General features: G+C 44.6%; 1 protein-coding gene across 1 annotated transcript in view; it reads left to right on the top strand.

The window, feature by feature from the left end:
- The window catches only part of ank3b (ankyrin 3b), a gene marked incomplete at its 3' end in the record, with an annotated part of 393887 nt that overhangs the window by 142984 nt on the left and 231178 nt on the right, over positions 1 to 19725 (top strand). Inside the window, 2 exon segments of the mRNA XM_084323081.1 lie at positions 9106 to 9291; positions 12822 to 12845. Coding sequence (XP_084179207.1) covers positions 9106 to 9291; positions 12822 to 12845 — 210 coding nt within the window.

Genomic DNA, 19725 nt, shown 5'->3' with positions numbered 1-19725 from the left:
AGAGCAGACCTCTAGTGAACTGTAGACACTATTATCACCCAGAGGAGAGCAGACCTCTAGTGAACTGTAGACACTATTATCACCTGGAGGAGAGCAGACCTCTAGTGAACTGCAGACACTATTATCACCTGGAGGAGAGCAGACCTCTAGTGAACTGTAGACACTATTATCACCCAGAGGAGAGCAGGTCTCTAGTGAACTACAGACACTATTATCACCTGGAGGAGAGCAGACCTCTAGTGAACTGCAGACACTATTATCACCCAGAGGAGAGCAGACCTCTAGTGAACTGTAGACACTATTATCACCCAGAGAAGAGCAGGTCTCTAGTGAACTTCAGACACTATTATCACCTGCAGGAGAGCAGACCTCTAGTGAACTGTAGACACTATTATCACCCAGAGGAGAGCAGACCTCTAGTGAACTGTAGACACTATTATCACCTGGAGGAGAGCAGATCTCTAGTGAACTGCAGTCACTATTATCACCCAGAGAAGAGCAGACCTCTAGTGAACTGCAGACACTATTATCACCCAGAGGAGAGCAGACCTCTAGTGAACTGCAGACACTATTATCACCCAGAGGAGAGCAGACCTCTAGTGAACTGCAGACACTATTATCACTTGGAGGAGAGCAGACCTCTAGTGAACTGTAGACACTATTATCACCCAGAGAGCAGACCTCTAGTGAACTGTAGACACTATTATCACCCAGAGGAGAGCAGACCTCTAGTGAACTGTAGACACTATTATCACCCAGAGAGCAGACCTCTAGTGAACTGAAAACACTATTATCACACAGAGGAGAACAGACCTCTAGTGAACTGTAGACACTATTATCACCCAGAGGAGAGCAGACCTCTAGTGAACTGTAGACACTATTATCACCCAGAGAGGAGAGCAGACCTCTAGTGAACTACAGACACTATTATCACCTGGAGGAGAGCAGACCTCTAGTGAACTGAAAACACTATTATCACCCGGAGGAGAGCAGACCTCTAGTGAACTACAGTCACTATTATCACCCAGAGGAGAGCAGACCTCTAGTGAACTACAGACACTATTATCACCCAGAGGAGAGCAGACCTCTAGTGAACTACAGACACTATTATCACCCGGAGGAGAGCAGACCTCTAGTGAACTGTAGACACTATTATCACCCAGAGGAGAGCAGACCTCTAGTGAACTACAGTCACTATTATCACCCGGAGGAGAGCAGACCTCTAGTGAACTGCAGACACTATTATCACCCAGAGGAGAGCAGGTCTCTAGTGAACTACAGACGCTATTATCACCTGGAGGGGAGCAGACCTCTAGTGAACTGTAGACACTATTATCACCCAGAGGATAGCAGACCTCTAGTGAACTGTAGACACTATTATCACCTGGATGAGAGCAGATCTCTAGTGAACTACAGTCACTATTATCACCTGGAGGAGAGCAGATCTCTAGTGAACTACAGTCACTATTATCACCCAGAGGAGAGCAGACCTCTTGTGAACTACAGTCACTATTATCACCCAGAGGAGAGCAGACCTCTAGTGAACTACAGATACTATTATCACCTGGAGGAGAGCAGATCTCTAGTGAACTACAGACACTATTATTACCCAGAGGAGAGCAGACCTCTAGTGAACTACAGACACTATTATCACCCAGAGGAGAGCAGACCTCTAGTGAACTGTAGACACTATTATCACCTGGAGGAGAGCAGATCTCTAGTGAACTGCAGTCACTAGTATCACCCAGAGGAGAGCAGACCTCTAGTGAACTGCAGACACTATTATCACCCAGAGGAGAGCAGACCTCTAGTGAACTGCAGACACTATTATCACCCAGAGGAGAGCAGACCTCTAGTGAACTGCAGACACTATTATCACTTGGAGGAGAGCAGACCTCTAGTGAACTGTAGACACTATTATCACCCAGAGAGCAGACCTCTAGTGAACTGTAGACACTATTATCACCCAGAGGAGAGCAGACCTCTAGTGAACTGTAGACACTATTATCACCCAGAGAGCAGACCTCTAGTTAACTGAAAACACTATTATCACACAGAGGAGAACAGACCTCTAGTGAACTGTAGACACTATTATCACCCAGAGGAGAGCAGACCTCTAGTGAACTGTAGACACTATTATCACCCAGAGAGGAGAGCAGACCTCTAGTGAACTACAGACACTATTATCACCTGGAGGAGAGCAGACCTCTAGTGAACTGAAAACACTATTATCACCTGGAGGAGAGCAGACCTCTAGTGAACTGTAGACACTATTATAACCCAGAGGAGAGCAGACCTCTAGTGAACTACAGACACTATTATCACCTGGAGGAGAGCAGACCTCGAGTGAACTGTAGACACTATTATCATCTGGAGGAGAGCAGACCTCTAGTGAACTACAGTCACTATTATCACCCAGAGGAGAGCAGACCTCTAGTGAACTACAGACACTATTATCACCCAGAGGAGAGCAGACCTCTAGTGAACTACAGACGCTATTATCACCTGGAGGGGAGCAGACCTCTAGTGAACTGTAGACACTATTATCACCTGGATGAGAGCCGATCTCTAGTGAACTACAGTCACTATTATCACCTGGGGGAGAGCAGATCTCTAGTGAACTACATTCACTATTATCACACAGAGGAGAGCAGACCTCTAGTGAACTGTAGACACTATTATCACCTGGAGGAGAGCAGATCTCTAGTGAACTGCAGTCACTATTATCACCCAGAGGAGAGCAGACCTCTAGTGAACTGCAGACACTATTATCACCCAGAGGAGAGCAGACCTCTAGTGAACTGCAGACACTATTATCACCCAGAGGAGAGCAGACCTCTAGTGAACTGCAGACACTATTATCACTTGGAGGAGAGCAGACCTCTAGTGAACTGTAGACACTATTATCACCCAGAGAGCAGACCTCTAGTGAACTGTAGACACTATTATCACCCAGAGGAGAGCAGACCTCTAGTGAACTGTAGACACTATTATCACCCAGAGAGCAGACCTCTAGTGAACTGAAAACACTATTATCACACAGAGGAGAACAGACATCTAGTGAACTGTAGACACTATTATCACCCAGAGGAGAGCAGACCTCTAGTGAACTGTAGACACTATTATCACCCAGAGAGGAGAGCAGACCTCTAGTGAACTACAGACACTATTATCACCTGAAGGAGAGCAGACCTCTAGTGAACTGAAAACACTATTATCACCCGGAGGAGAGCAGACCTCTAGTGAACTGTAGACACTATTATCACCCAGAGGAGAGCAGACCTCTAGTGAACTACAGACACTATTATCACCTGGAGGAGAGCAGACCTCGAGTGAACTGTAGACACTATTATCACCCAGAGGAGAGCAGACCTCTAGTGAACTACAGTCACTATTATCACACAGAGGAGAGCAGACCTCTAGTGAACTACAGACACTATTATCACCCAGAGGAGAGCAGACCTCTAGTGAACTACAGACACTATTATCACCCGGAGGAGAGCAGACCTCTAGTGAACTGTAGACACTATTATCACCCAGAGGAGAGCAGACCTCTAGTGAACTACAGTCACTATTATCACCCGGAGGAGAGCAGACCTCTAGTGAACTGCAGACACTATTATCACCCAGAGGAGAGCAGGTCTCTAGTGAACTACAGACGCTATTATCACCTGGAGGGGAGCAGACCTCTAGTGAACTGTAGACACTATTATCACCTGGATGAGAGCAGGTCTCTAGTGAACTACAGTCACTATTATCACCTGGGGGAGAGCAGATCTCTAGTGAACTACAGTCACTATTATCACACAGAGGAGAGCAGACCTCTTGTGAACTACAGTCACTATTATCACCCAGAGGAGAGCAGACCTCTAGTGAACTACAGACACTATTATCACCTGGAGGAGAGCAGATCTCTAGTGAACTACAGACACTATTATTACCCAGAGGAGAGCAGACCTCTAGTGAACTGCAGACACTATTATCACCCAGAGGAGAGCAGACCTCTAGTGAACTACAGACACTATTATCACCCAGAGGAGAGCAGACCTCTAGTGAACTACAGACACTATTATCACCTGGAGGAGAGCAGACCTCTAGTGAACTGCAGACAATATTATCACCCAGAGGAGAGCAGACCTCTAGAGACACTATTCTTACTCTGGTCTGGGTCGGTCTGGGGAGGGTGTAGACTACCCTACTGTCGGTCTGGGGAGAGTGTAGACTACCCTACTGTCGGTCTGGGGAGGGTGTAGACTACCCTACTGTCGGTCTGGGGAGGGTGTAGACTACCCTACTGTCGGTCTGGGGAGAGTGTAGACTACCCTACTGTCGGTCTGGGGAGAGTGTAGACTACCCTACTGTCGGTCTGGGGAGGGTGTAGACTACCCTACTGTCGGTCTGGGGAGGGTGTAGACTACCCTACTGTCGGTCTGGGGAGAGTGTAGACTACCCTACTGTCGGTCTGGGGAGGGTGTAGACTACCCTACTATCGGTCTGGGGAGGGTGTAGATTACCCTACTGTCGGTCTGGGGAGGGTGTAGACTACCCTACTGTCGGTCTGGGGAGGGTGTAGACTACCCTACTGTCGGTCTGGGGAGAGTGTAGACTACCCTACTGTCGGTCTGGGGAGGGTGTAGACTACCCTACTATCGGTCTGGGGAGGGTGTAGACTACCCTACTGTCGGTCTGGGGAGGGTGTAGACTACCATATGCCTCCTCCCTGGGGAGGCTGTAGACTACCAGTACCACATGCCTCCTCCCTGGGGAGAGTGTAGACTACCACATGCCTCCTTCCTGGGGAGGGTGTAGACTACCACATGCCTCCTCCCTGGGGAAGAGTGTAGACGACCACATGCCTCCTCCTTGGGGAAGAGTGTAGACTACCACATGCCTCCTCCCTGGGGAAGAGTGTAGACTACCACATGCCTCCTCCCTGGGGAGGGTGTAGACTATCACATGCCTCCTCCTTGGGGAAGAGTGTAGACGACCACATGCCTCCTCTCTGGGGAAGAGTGTAGACTACCACATGCCTCCTCCCTGGGGAGGGTGTATACTACCACATGCCTCCTCCCTGGGGAGAGTGTAGACTACCACATGCCTCCTCCCTGGGGAAGAGTGTAGACTACCACATGCCTCCTCCCTGGGGAGGGTGTAGACTACCACATGCCTCCTCCCTGGGGAGAGTGTAGACTACCACATGCCTCCTCCCTGGGGAGGGTGTAGACTACCACATGCCTCCTCCCTGGGGAAGAGTGTAGACTACCACATGCCTCCTCCCTGGTAAAAGGATAAAGATAATCTCTTGGATCTTCCACTTATAATGTAAATTAACCCTGGGTTCTTTTAATTGAATGTCAGCGTGGTGAGCAGAAATGAGACACAGAGTCAGATGGCAGTCTGCAGTTTACTGAACTCTCACAGCACGAATAGATCACAATCCGGACCACCGCATGCATGCCCCTCCACACACGGAGCGAGCAGTTGCCAAGTGGTGGTCGCGATAATACATCGTCACATCATTTATACATTTGTCGTTGGACACCCCTCCTCCTGGCTTAATGATTGATAGTTGTCACCATCATAGCTGAGGACAAAGAGAAACACGCGGGAAGAGAAGGTAGAGGGAGGGGTCTTTTCAGTACGTGCCTTTCATTAAGGGTGGGGGCAGAGCGATAATTGGTCTCTGGGGTCCCCCGCATTTGGGCGGGTTGTGTATCTGTGTGTATATGTTTGTGTATCTGTTAGAGTGAGTGTGTGCGAGGCCAGACCCGAGTTCATGTCCTTAGTTCGATCATTACTCTTTCACTTCGTGCTAGTCCTGACACTTTTGTGATACTTCAGCAATTCAGTGTAGTCATAAATTCTATGTGTGTTTATCTGTGTGTATGTTTGTGTGTAAGTGTGTGTGAAACGGACTATCTATTGGTGTGTATGTGAGTGTGTGCGCCCGTGTCAGACGGCCAGGGCTTCAGACGCAGGCAGCAAGAGGAGATGTGCGCGTGCGTGCACGTGTGTGTGTGTGTGTGTGTGTAGAGGGGCCCAGAGCCAAAAGGTCAGCAGGTCACCCAAACTGTGTGTGGAAAACAGACTGGGCTCTAGCCTGCACCACGGGTCAGCAGGTCAAACCAAAATGCAGGAGAGGGAACACAGACTCAGCGAGGGTGGGTTTAATGGTTTAAATATAAGATATTAATTGATGGTTGATATCCTTTCACTGGGGAAGAGTGTAGACTAGGGATGCACCGAAAATTCGTCCACCGAAAGTTTTCGGCCGAAAATGACCAAAAATTGCCTTTCGGCTTTCGGCCAAAAGAGTTTTTTCACTGAAAATATATCACCGAAACAGAAACAACCTGTAACCTAACGTGTGTTGTTGTGATGATGTCATCAAAACGTGTCTTCAGTCATTACATGCGCGCTGTTTCTATGTGTCGCGCTGTTTCTATGTAAACTCAGCGCGCAACGCGTCCAATAAATGCGTCTTTAACATGCTTTATATCCTTATTTACTATATGCCCGTCGCGGTTAATTTAAGAGGGGGGGATTGTGTTTCTCACATTGACGCTGTCTGTCGTTGATAATATAATCTGAAGAGCATTATTATTATTCTCGAGAATACACGTCGCGCGTCTACTGTGCCAAAGTCAAGAGAGCACATTCATCTGCGGACTAGAAAGGTGCGCTCATTAAAGCACAGATGTCCGCCACTTGACTTGGAATTAATGTACTGTATGCATTCAGAATTGCTGAATAAATGTTTTATGGACCCATAATAGTGATTATTTATTATTTAAGTTAAGTTTTGCCATAATCATATATGTTTCCATAATCAGGTAGCTGAACAACATTGGTAAAAAAAATATTCTATTCTATGAATAATTTTCGGCTTTTCGGCCGAAGCATCCCTAGTGTAGACTACCACATGCCTCCTCCCTGGGGAGAGTGTAGACTACCACATGCCTCCTCCCTGGGGAAGAGTGTAGACTACCACATGCCTCCTCCCTGGGGAGGGTGTAGACTACCACATGCCTCCTCCCTGGGGAGTGTAGACTACCACATGCCTCCTCCCTGGGGAGGGTGTAGACTACCACATGCCTCCTCCCTGGGGAAGAGTGTAGACTACCACATGCCTCCTCCCTGGGGAAGAGTGTAGACTACCACATGCCTCCTCCCTGGGGAGAGTGTAGACTACCACATGCCTCCTCCCTGGGGAAGAGGGCTTCGATGTGTCTGGGACTGAGAGGTTGGCCGCTGCTACTTAATGTTAGGGCATAAGCTGAAAGTTCTCTACTGAATGTATAATGTAATAGCCAACATCAAATGTAATAACTTATTACATTACACTATTATTACATTATGTGTCCAGCATTTTATTACATGATTGTAGCGTACTCCACATCTGTCTGAATATACATCTGCATATAATCGTTTTTACATACCTGTATATACCATATCTATAACTGTATATATCCCTTACCTACTTAGTAGTTATACTGCTGGCTTAGTGTTTTATACCTGTATCACTGTACATACTACTATAACACTGTACACACATCTAATTATCATTATTACTCAGTAGTACTAATTTATATGTACTCCAGTTTAATTACTTGTGTATTGTTATTGCACTTAATGCAAAATAAGCATTCTGTTTACATTTGCATTCTGGTTAGATGCCAACTTATTTTCATTGTACTGTACTTGTGCTGTATGATGACAATACATTTTAATCGAATCTACTTTATTAAATTAATAATAATTACATTATATCTCTCTCCTCTCTTCTCTCCTCCCTCACATATCTCCTTCGCTCCTCTCTTATCTCCTCATTCTCTCCTCCTCTCATATCTATCCCTCCCTCCCTATATCTTCCCTTCCTCCTTCATCTATCCTCTCTCCTGTCTCCCCTACCTCTCTCTTATCCCTCCTCCTTCCTGTTCTCCTCCTCCCTCTCTTGTATCATCCTCCTCCCTCTCTCCTCTCTCTTGTCTCTCCCCCCCTCTCCTCTCTCCTGTCTCCCCTACCTCTCTCTTCTCCATCCTCCTCCTTCCTGTTCTCCTCCTCCCTCTCTTGTATCATCCTCCTCCCTCTCTCCTTCTCTCCTCTCTCTTGTCTCTCTCCCCTTCTCCTCTCTCCCGTCCCCTACCTCTCTCTTCTCTCTCCCCCTCCTTCCTATTCTCATCATCCCTCTCTTGTATCATCCTCCTCCCTCTCTCCTTCTCTCCTCTCTCTTGTCCCCCTCCCTCTCTCCTGTCTCCCCTACTTCTCTCTCCTCATCCTCCCTTTCTCCTCCTCCCTCTCTCTCTTGTATCCATCTCTTCCTCTCTCTCTCCTGTCGCTTATACCTCTCTCTCTCTTCTCTCTTCCTCCCCTCTCCTCTCTCTTCCTCCTTCTCTCCTGTCTCGTCTACCTCTCTCTCTTCTCTACTCCTCCCTCTCTCCTCTTTTCCTCTGAGAGGGAGAGTGAATTATTGATGAGACGAGATATATCTCTGTGTTTTTAGAGTGCCTGTTGGTGTTCAATAATTCATAATTTCTGCTCCAGCATCAGAGCGCCACCTGTCTGCCGGTCGAGAGACTACAGCTGAGCATCAGCTCTCTGGTTCTCTCTCTAAGGCAGCATCGACACTTATGTATATTTGCATGTACAATAATATCCCCTAATTCAGGACACCCCAGTATTCTGTCTTTAATATTGCGATATCATCAAAACACCATACCCCTGTCCCGGCATGCCGGCAGTCCCATTTACTTAGACGCTGGTGCTACCGGCAATGTGACTCCCTCGGCTTATTAATGCCAGAACAACAGCGTCCCCCCACTCTGTGTCTGTACAATATTCCCGCCTTGAACAGGCTGTAAAAGGGGCTACCAGTAACACTCTCTCCTGGTCTGTATTATTTAGTTTCAAGATGGTTTCAATCACAAAGCCATGTACCTGGCGTAACTGGTATGAACTGGTATTGACTGGTATTGACTGGTATTGACTGGTATTAACTGGTATTGACTGGTATTAACTGGTATTAACCAGTATTAACCGGTATTAACTGGTTCCACTAGTCAGTAAACCAGTAACTGATGATGTAGTGTGTGTGTGTGTCTACAGGACGGCTTCACACCGCTGGCCGTGGCGTTGCAGCAAGGTCACGACCTGGTGGTTTCTCTCCTCCTGGAGAACGACACCAAGGGGAAAGTCCGTCTGCCGGCACTCCACATCGCCGCGCGCAAAGATGACACCAAGGCCGCCGCTCTGCTCCTGCAGAATGATCACAACGCAGACGTGGAGTCCAAGGTACCGTATGGCCGAATGTCCTACAGTACCCGTCATGAATGAATGAATGAAAACTTTATTTAACAGATTGCAGAATGGGTACAATACAGTACGGCTCAATACACACAATTGTTAAGGGGATGCAGACCAGAGAAAGACGTTTGTCTTGTTTACATCAGGGTCCCCCATTTTCAATTCATAGTGTCATCACCCTGCACCGCCTGGAAGCAGGAAGGAAGTGTTTTTTTCTGTTGTGTTGTAATCCGTGGTGCTGAACTGGATGCTGCTCGTCACTTTAATTTTTTCCCACTATTTACTGTGGATATTCTATTCATTTATTTATATAGAAAATAGAAATTTAATTTACTAATGGCGTTTAAATACATAATATAATATTTAAGGACAAAGGTCATGTGAATAAATTAAACTCCATGATCACCTGACTCAGATTGTTTTTAAACTCCATGACCACCTGACTCAGATTGTTTTTAAACTCCATGATCATCTGACTCAGATTGTTTTTAAACTCCATGATCACCTGACTCAGATTGTTTTTAAACTCCATGACCACCTGACTCAGATTGTTTTTAAACTCCATGATCAACTGACTCGGATTGTTTTTCAACGTCAAGATTCAATATGGAAAATGGTCACGAGAGGCGCTGGACTCATTCAAGCTTTTCTCAGGAGTCTGTATCGCACAGTCATAATGAACTGAAGTTGAAAGTCTGAATACGACTATTTTGAGACACGCCTCCATTTTGAGGAAACTCCTCCCCAGGTGGCAACAGGTTTTGAGCAACTTAAAAGGATAAGTCTGAGGTCTGAATGTGGAGTAGAACCATGTTGGTATTAATTCACGCTGTGGACTTATCTCATGTCTGAATCAGGCCCATAGTGAAAACATTAGATCCATAGTGAATACATTATGTTAGGTCCATAGTGTATTGTGGACTTTAGGAGGTCGGGGTCAGGGACTACAGCCCCCTCAGCATCGACGGAGCACCGGTTGAGAGAGTGAACAGTTTTAAGTACCTCGGAGTCCACATATCCGAGGACTTGACATGGACCACACACATTGACAGTGTTATCAAGAAGGCACGACAACGCCTCTACTTCCTTAGGCGCCTAAGGAAGTTCAAAGTGAGTCAGAAAATCCTAAAGAACTTCTACTCATGCACAATAGAGAGCATCCTGACTGGCAATATCACCTCCTGGTTTGGGAATAGCACTGCACAAGACCGTAGCAGACTACAGAGAGTGGCCCGTTCAGCCGAACGCACAATTGGAGGGGGGCTTTCCACTCTCCAAGACTTTTACAACAAGCGCTGTATGGGTAAGGCTAAGAGAATAATCAAAGACCCCAGCCACCCAAACAACTGCCTCTTTGAACTGCTGCAGTCAGGCAAGCGATACCGGAGTCTCATGGCAAGCACAGAGAGACTCAGAAGGAGCTTCTATCCCCAGGCCATCAGGATGCTCAATGAACAATGAACAATAACAGACCATCAAATACACCCACAACACACACATCCACACGCACACACTCACTTTAAATAAACAACACACTGTAGCACCCACTTTACCCACTTTAGACACTAACACACACTTTATATTTATTGGCATCAATCCCATGCACCTCATTGCACCTCACCACCACAAGGTGGCACCACAAGCTAAGCTATACCTCACCGTTCTACACTGTACTGTATAGTAGCTGACTGTATAGACTGTACATATACTGTATATATGTATATTGAAAATTTTTGTTTTGTTTACACTTGTTTACGTACTTGACTTTCTATTTTATACTTATATTATACTATTTACACTATCTTGTTATTAATTTGTATCTAGCACACTCAGGAGCAAAACAGAAAGAAGCATTTCATGCAAAAGTATTCTGTATTTCTGCATGGCAACTAATAAAGAAACTTGAACTTGAACTTGAATTTGAACTAGTGAATACATTAGATTTTATTTTATTTTATTGATGGATTAAAAACACACAACAAGGATCCAAAGGATAACATGAGAAAGAGTAAGACCCTTATTTCCGTCATGGTCCCAGGGCTGTTAGGCCACAACAAAAACACGACAATGACACAACACACATACATGACACAAAACACATACATAGTGAATACATTAGATCCATAGTGAATACATTATGTTAGATCCACAGTGAATACATAAATTTATGTTAGGTCATAGTGAATATATTAGATCAATAGTTAATACATTATATCCATAGTGAATGCACTATGATAAATCATTATTTAATACATTAGATCCATAGTGAATACATTACGTTAGATCCATATTGAATACATTATGCTAGATCCGTATTTAATACATTAGATCCATAGTTAATACATTATATCCATAGTGAATACATTATGTTAGGTCCACAGTGAATACATTAGAGATCCATAGTGAATGCACTATGATAGATCCTTATTTAATACATTAGATCCATAGTTAATACACTATGTTAGATATATAGTGAATACATTCGATCCATAGTGAATACATTCGATCCAGGCTGAATACATTATGTTAGATCCAGACTGAATACATTAGTAGCTTTGTTGACAGACAGACTTGATCCAGCTGCATTGTTGGCTCCCAGAATTATGTTAACACCACTCACATCATCAGCATATCGTTAGCTCAGCATAGCGTTAGCTCAGAATAGTGTTAGCTCAGCATAGCGTCAGTTCAGCATAGCGTCAGTTCAGCGTTAGCTCAGTATAGCGTCAGCTCAGCATAGCGTCAGTTCAGCATAGCGTCAGTTCAGCGTTAGCTCAGTATAGCGTCAGCTCAGCATAGCGTCAGCTCAGCATAGCGTCAGTTCAGCATAGCGTCAGTTCAGCATAGTGTCAGTTCAGCATAATGTTAGCTCAGCATAGTGTTAGCTCAGCATAGCGTTAGCTCAGCATAGCGTCAGTTCAGCATAGCGTTAGCTCAGCATAGTGTCAGTTCAGCATAATGTTAGCTCAGCATAGTGTTAGCTCAGCATAGCGTTAACTCAGCATAGCGTCAGTTCAGCATAGCGTTAGCTCAGCATATCGTTAGCTCAGCATATTATAGAGGGTTAGTTAATCAGCTGTTAGTATTATAAATGGTTAGGTGACGATGTTGGTGGCATCTCATTCCCATTCCAGAAGCTAGACCTCACCTGGGGTCGCCCGTCAACAGCCTGGCACTGACATTGTGGTGTTGTTGTTATGGTTGTTGTTGCTGATGTTGTTGCTGTTCCTGTTGTTGTTGTTGTTGCTGTTATTGTTGTTGTTGTTGCTGTTGTTGCAGTTGTTGCTGCTGCTGTTGTTGCTGTTCCTGTTGTTGTTGTTGTTATTGTTGTAGTCGTAGTTGTTGTTGTAATTGTAGTTGTTGTTGCTGTTGTTGTTGCAGTTGTAGTTGTTGATGTTGTTATTGTTGGTTTGATTGATTGATTGTTGTTGTTGTTTTAGTGCACTAACCGCCCCCATTCTCTCCTCCTCCGACTCCTCCTCCTCCTCCGATGCCCCTTCCCTCCCGTCTGACTCTAGATGATGGTGAATAGGACAACAGAGGTATAACCACATAATCTAATTTCCTCTCTTATCCCCCCTCTCTTCTCCTCTCCTTTCCCCCCTCTCTTCTCCTCTCCTCTCTTCTCCTCTCTCTTCTCCTCTCTTCTCCCCTTCTCTTTTCCTCTCCTCTCCTCTCTTCTCTCTCTTCTCTTCTCCTCTCCATTCTCGTCTCTCACCTGAGTCTCCTCTCTTCCCCTCTCCTCTATTCTCTCTCCTCTATTTTCTCTCATCCCCCCTCTTCTCTCTCCTCTCATCTCCCCCTCCTCTCCTCTCCTCTCTTCTCTAATTTCTCCTCTCTTCTCCTCTTCTCTCTTCTCATCTCCCTTCTCTTCTCTCTCCTCTCTTCCCATATCCTCTTTTCTCTCATCCCCCCTCTTCTCTCTCCTCTCCTCTCCTCTCCTCTCCTCTCCTCTCCTCTCCTCTCTTCTCCTCTCTTCTTCTCCCCTCTCCTGTCCCCTCCCCTCTCTTCTCCTCTTGCCTCCTCTTCTGTCCACCTCTCACTCATAGCCACCACTGCAAGCCAAAGTCATCTACCTGTTAGCATGATGCTAAACGCTAACACTAATGCTTTTGCTATTCATGCCTCACCTTGCTCCCCCACTTCCTGCCTGCCTTTGTATGAATGCTTCCCACGGTGCCTGGTGTCTCGCTGCTCTGGGGCACAGGCACAGCTGACTTGAGAACATTTCAACTGTTTGGAAGGAGAACAGAGAAGTTGAAAAGTCTTAACGTTTCAAAACATCCCAATGTTGGCCACAGTTCTGCTCCGAGGGAACTACAGACTGTGGATGCAGATCAAATAGGTATTTGAAATCAGTGATATGATCTATGGGCTTCAGATACTATGTGTCACCCTGCTGTGTGGGCTCACTTTACAAACTGACGGTCTGTACACAATATAGTATATACTTAGAAGTCTATACACCACTTCTAAGTCTGTACACAATATAGTATAATACTTAGAAGTTTATACACCACTTATAAGTCTGTACACAATATAGTATACTAATAAGTATATACATCACTTATACACCTGTACTATGTATAGTATATACTTAGAAGTATATGTACCACTTATAAGTCTGTACACTGTATAGTATATACTTAGATGTCTATACACCACTTATAAGTCTGGACATAGTATAGTATATACTTAGAAGTATATGTACCACGTATAAGTCTGTACACTGTATAGTATATACTTAGACGTTTATACACCACTTGTATGCCTGTACACAATATAGTATATACTAAGAAGTCTATACAATACTTGTATGCCTGTACTCTGTATAGTATATACTTAGAAGTATATGTACCACTTATAAGTCTGTACACTGCATAGTATATACTTATAAGACTATACACCACTTGTAAGTCGGTACACCATATAGTATATACTTAGAAGTCTACACATAACTTACTATAGAAGTATGCACACAATATAGTATATACTTAGAAGTCTGTACACCATATATTATATACTTATAAGACTATACACCACTTATAAGTCTGTACACCATATAGTATATACATAGAAGTCTACACAGAACTTACTGTAGAAGTATGCGCACAATATAGTATAATAAGTAGGGATGTCCAATATTATCGGCCTACCGATATTAACGGCCGATATTGGCATTAAAATGTAATAGCGGAAGTTATCGGTATCGGTTTAAAATTTAACCTTTATTTACCCAGGCAAGCAAGTAAGAACAACTTCTTATTTTATTTATTGTCAAAAGTATGCATAATGTTGTGTTAATTCCACAACAAGAGATGTTAATTACCTGAAATTATTCCGTTTTTTGGGGGGGGGGGAAACCCCGCATATATCGGTATCGGAAATTAAGAGTTGGACAATATCGGTATATCGTATATTGGTAAAAAAGCCAATATCGAACATCCCTACTTATAAGTCTGTACGCCATATATTATATACTTAGAAGTCTATATACCACTTTATGAATCTGTACACCACTTTATAAGTCTGTACTTATAATCATATAATATATACTTAGAATTATATACAGTATGTATAAGTCTGTATGCCGTATAGTATAGTATATACTTAGAAGTATATCCAGCACTTGTAAGTATGTACACAATATAGTAGATACTTAGAACTCAGTACACCACTTATAAGTCTGTACACCATATATTATATACTTAGAAGTCTATACATAACTTAGAAGTCTGTACACTGTATAGTATATACTTAGATGTTTGCCTGGATAAATAAAGGCAAAACATTTTTTTTACTGCTTTATTTCGGATAGGACAGGCAGAGAGGAAAGTTTGGAGAAGATATGGGGAGGACATGCAGCATAGGTCCCTGGGCCGGATTCGAACCCCGGATGCTGTGATTACACTGCGAGCACAGCTACGTGGTGCACCACTGTGGCGCCCAGTAGACAACTTTTAAGTCTGTACACCATATAGTATATGTAGAAGTCTTTACACCACTTTATAAGTCTGTACATCGTATATTATACACTTAGAATTATATACAGCACGTATAAGTCTGTACACTGTATAGTATATACTCAGAAGTCAGTACAGCACTTATCAGTCTGTACAATGTATACAACTCTCATATCAAGAACTTCCCGATTGAGAACTAGAATAATATGAGAAGGATGAGACACAACCCCAGTGTTCTGACAGGAGGATGAGTCCTGGGTGACGAGATGAACCATCTGTCTTCACTGTCTCATCCTCATCCTAGAATTCTAGGCTTAACGGCCATGACACCATTGCTATGATTACGTTATCGATGGCAACGTGACAGACATTTAGTTGATGATTTGCATGCCTTGTGAATGTGGAATGCACTAACATGTTAAATAATGTTAACTAATGTTAACTAACACATTAACTAACATGTTAAATAATGTCAACTAACACATTAACTAACCGGTTAACTAATGTTAACTAACATAGCTAACAGGTTACCTAACATGTTAACCTCTTAAGCATCAGGCAAAATGGGGCTATTTTATTTTTTGACGATTGCATACCCAAAGTAATTAGCAATTTATTATACTTTATACTTATAGCACATGCATGTGTCCGGTCTCTTTTGAAAGGTAACATTCTGGAGTTTCTTACAAAAAATCACTTTGAGTGCTAATGAAATAGAGTAACAGAGGTTTGAACACACTGAAGTAAAAGTTTTGTGTACTCACATTTCTTTTTACTGGTTGCCAAATGCCTGTTTTTCCAGTTCCAGCTGAGAGGTAGGAGCTGGAAAACATAATGGTTCCATAGCCTGAAGTCTTATGTAGTACTGGTCCAAAGTTTATAAAAATCCCACAGAAAATTTATGTTTTACAAAGGTTTTTGTAATGTGTGTACCAGTACAAATTCGGCATGATTATCCAAAATGGCCGCCTGCTGCCAATTATGTCGATGCTCTAATCAAAATAATGGACTTATTTGTCTTCTTGTGTCACCTTCGCCCGCTCCCAACGCCCATCTCGGATTGCTTTCGGAGCAGACGCTCCTTGGCTACAACGGTGGTCAATAATTTTCGCCATCAGCAGTGACTGGTCAATTCAGGACCGCTCACAACCAGACGTGGTCACTTGTCCAAACATCTTGTCAAATTACGCTTGCCGGATGTTTTGTCTTGTAACTTGAGAATGAAATCACGCAATAGGTTGAGTGTGGTGACGATCAAAAGGCAGGCAAATTCTACTTTCCAACAATGTATTGGTTGATCAGCCCAGAGCTGATTTTATTTTTCAATCTTTGACGGTGAATAACACCATGCTAAAATGTACCAGGCAAGAAGGTGCTGAATCACATGTACAACTAATCGAAGCAAATGAATAAAGGGCAGATGATTGACAGGGGGTTTTGTATACCGTACTGAATTCTGCCATCCGGACACATGCAATTTGAAATATGATTATAGAATTGTTGAATGCCGATGGGATGTCTCTTATCTATCTCAGGTCACCTACTTGAGATAGACCCCTGTGGCCGCCCGATATCCCCCAGCGAGGTGCTAAACTCGCTAAGTTCTCGGGTCAATTACTATTTCTATCAAGCTTACTTCATAGTCACTAGTTAGTTATATCCAATTGATATGAAATATAAGCATAGAAGAGTTGTTAACCTCTTCTTTGTTTGTAATAAACCGAATGTATGTCTGGGAGAACTCTTATTGCCTATAATAACAATAATATTATTATCATTATCATCATTAATATCATCATTTTAAGAAAGGCCTGTAATGCTACTCATTTGAAAGCCTGATGATATTACTACTCTTTTAATAAGTATTACTACTGCTAATAGTGTAATATTAGCGTACTAACAATCATTTGCAAGCCCCATAACCCCTTATCAGTTTGACAGGTCCATCAGTCCGTGGCCACCGATCGTCTGGCCCTGCAGTGGCGAGACTCTCAGTTCCCCACAAACCCAATGGAGCCCGTCGAACACAGTGGCTACCGGCGCTTGCAAACAACAAACAGTGAAACTAAGCATTACTACTGTCAATAGTATATATATGTCGGTCATGTCCATGAGGTAAAACCTTACGAAGGGACCCGGTGAGGTCCATGAAGCCACAGCACAGATGTCCTCCACCGAGGCCCCACCCAGGAGAGCGGCAGAGGCCGCAACCTCACGAGTGGAGCGCGCCCTGACGCCCCCAGGGGGAGCCAACCCAGCCAACGTGAAGCAAAGGGCAATGCCCTCGCACAACCAATGGGACAGGCGCTGTTTCGACAGTGCCTTACCAGCACGAGAGCCACCGTAACAGACAACTGATCGGTAGCCCTGAGGCCCTGAGTACGGCTGAGGTAACCCCCAAGCCCGGACCGGACATGACAGATGAAGGCCCGCCTCCAACTCACTAGCGTGAGGAGGCGGATGAAACGCCTGAACCATAATATCCCTGGAGCGGAAAGCACTCCGGATATTTTTAGGCACGAAGGCTGGATTAGGCCGCAGAGTGGCACCGCTATCGGAACGAAAAGACAGGCACTCTGGCCGTACCGAGAGAGCACAAAGCACACCCACGCGTTTTAGCGGAGGTGATGGCCAGCAAGAACGCAGTCTTCGAACGACAGCCGTTCCAACAGCGCTTGCTCAAGAGGCTCAAACGGGGCCAAGGACAACCGACCGAGGACCAATTGAAGATCACAGCTCGGAGCCAAAGAGCGTTTCACCGGCTTAAGGCAGCAACGCCAAGCAGGAAACGCTTCACAAGAGGGTGGCCTTACACCACTCTTGGAAAATACGCCACTTACCCGCATAACCCGCGATAGTGGAAGGAGCATGCGCGTTCCGGATGGTACCAACCACAGAAGGATCCATCCTCTCCAGACTCACCCTCTCACCAGCCAACCAACCAGCAGCTGGCCCAGCACAGGAAACTAACACAGAGACCCGTGCGCTTGAGAGAGGGCCCGCGATGACCAAGGAACAGGCCATGACGGGATACCACGGGATATCAGGAGCGGGAACCACACAGCTGCGCCCCGGTCCGGCGCAATCAGGATCAAGGACCTGCGCTCCTCAACGTACCCGCCCCAACAACTGACCTAACAGATGTATGGGGGAAAGAATCCCAGGCGGCACGGCATCGGTCCCAGACCTGCCTGACTATGTCCGGACGTAATCCCCACCCGTCAGGGTGAGGACCGCCCGCGACATTACACCTGTACCCACATTCACCCTGCCGGGGATGTGGAGAGCCCTCAGGCCGCGCAGATGGAGAACGCCCATAGCCAGCCGCCCGCCGCCCGGTGCAGACGGGGGGAGCGTACTCCTCCCTGTCTGTCGATATACGACACTGACTGTAACTGCCCCCCGGCTTGGTGGTGAAATAAAGATGCGGTTATGTTTCGTACAGGTGCTTTTATTTATTTTCTCTTTTTTCTTTTGCATTTCAGCATAGCAGTACTGTAGCTTTTCTTTGGTAGTTGTCATTGCACCGTGTTTGTACAGGTAGTGACGGTTGCATCGTTTGCTCCGTTTGCACCGTTTTGCACCGTTTTGCACCGTGAAAACTGCATAGGACAGTCAAACACAAACATACACAATTAGTTATATTGTTCACAGTTCAATATTGTTCACAACAAAGCACCTAACGTGTTCAATGAATTTAAAGATATTAAGGGTGAACTCGTCTTCCATAATAAAGGCATTTAGGGAAAAATAATGATAAATAATAACGTTACTTGTTCGGCAGCAGGTGCCTTTGATTAGAACCTAATCAGTGAGTGCACCACTTTACATGTTTACCACACATAAATATAGACCTCTTCAACAACAGTAATAATAATAATAACAATAATACATTTTAGTGTTCGACGTACCTTATTCCGCTTTACCAAGGGGTGTTATTTACTGAAGTAAGGTCCTTATATTCTACATAATTCGCTGTCTGCTCCATCGTTGTCTCTGAGTTACTTCCGCCTTGGTCACACATAGGATGCTGTGACCTTTATACTATAGGAAAGACGAGCTCTGCCCCCATGTGGACATGAAATGAAAATGCACAAGCGGCTCTGAAATATTCTTTTCTTAAATAGAAAGCTCAGTATTCTGAGCTAATACAGAGAAGTCGATCATCTAGACCAGGGGTCAGCAACCTTTTTGACATGGAGTGCCTGTTTGAAATATAGTTGTAACTAGTGTGCCTCAACAATATTCCATGCATCGTAATTTTTTTTTCTCATAATCAGGTATTTTTTATGATAATTTTTACATTATTACATCATTATTGTTATTGTTATTATTAACAATATTATTATGATGGTTGTATCAACCCTAAATCTGAGTTGGGGGGGGGGGGGGGGGATGCAATGCAGACAAACAGCTGCATACAGTGCGACCATTTCACTCACATTTGCCCATTCATTTT

This window comes from Notolepis coatsorum (assembly GCF_963971535.1).
Source record: "Notolepis coatsorum genome assembly, chromosome: 10".
In the NCBI taxonomy this organism is placed as follows: domain Eukaryota; kingdom Metazoa; phylum Chordata; class Actinopteri; order Aulopiformes; family Paralepididae; genus Notolepis; species Notolepis coatsorum.
Note: the sequence above shows the minus strand (reverse complement) of the source record. Positions and strands in the feature narration are given on the sequence as shown.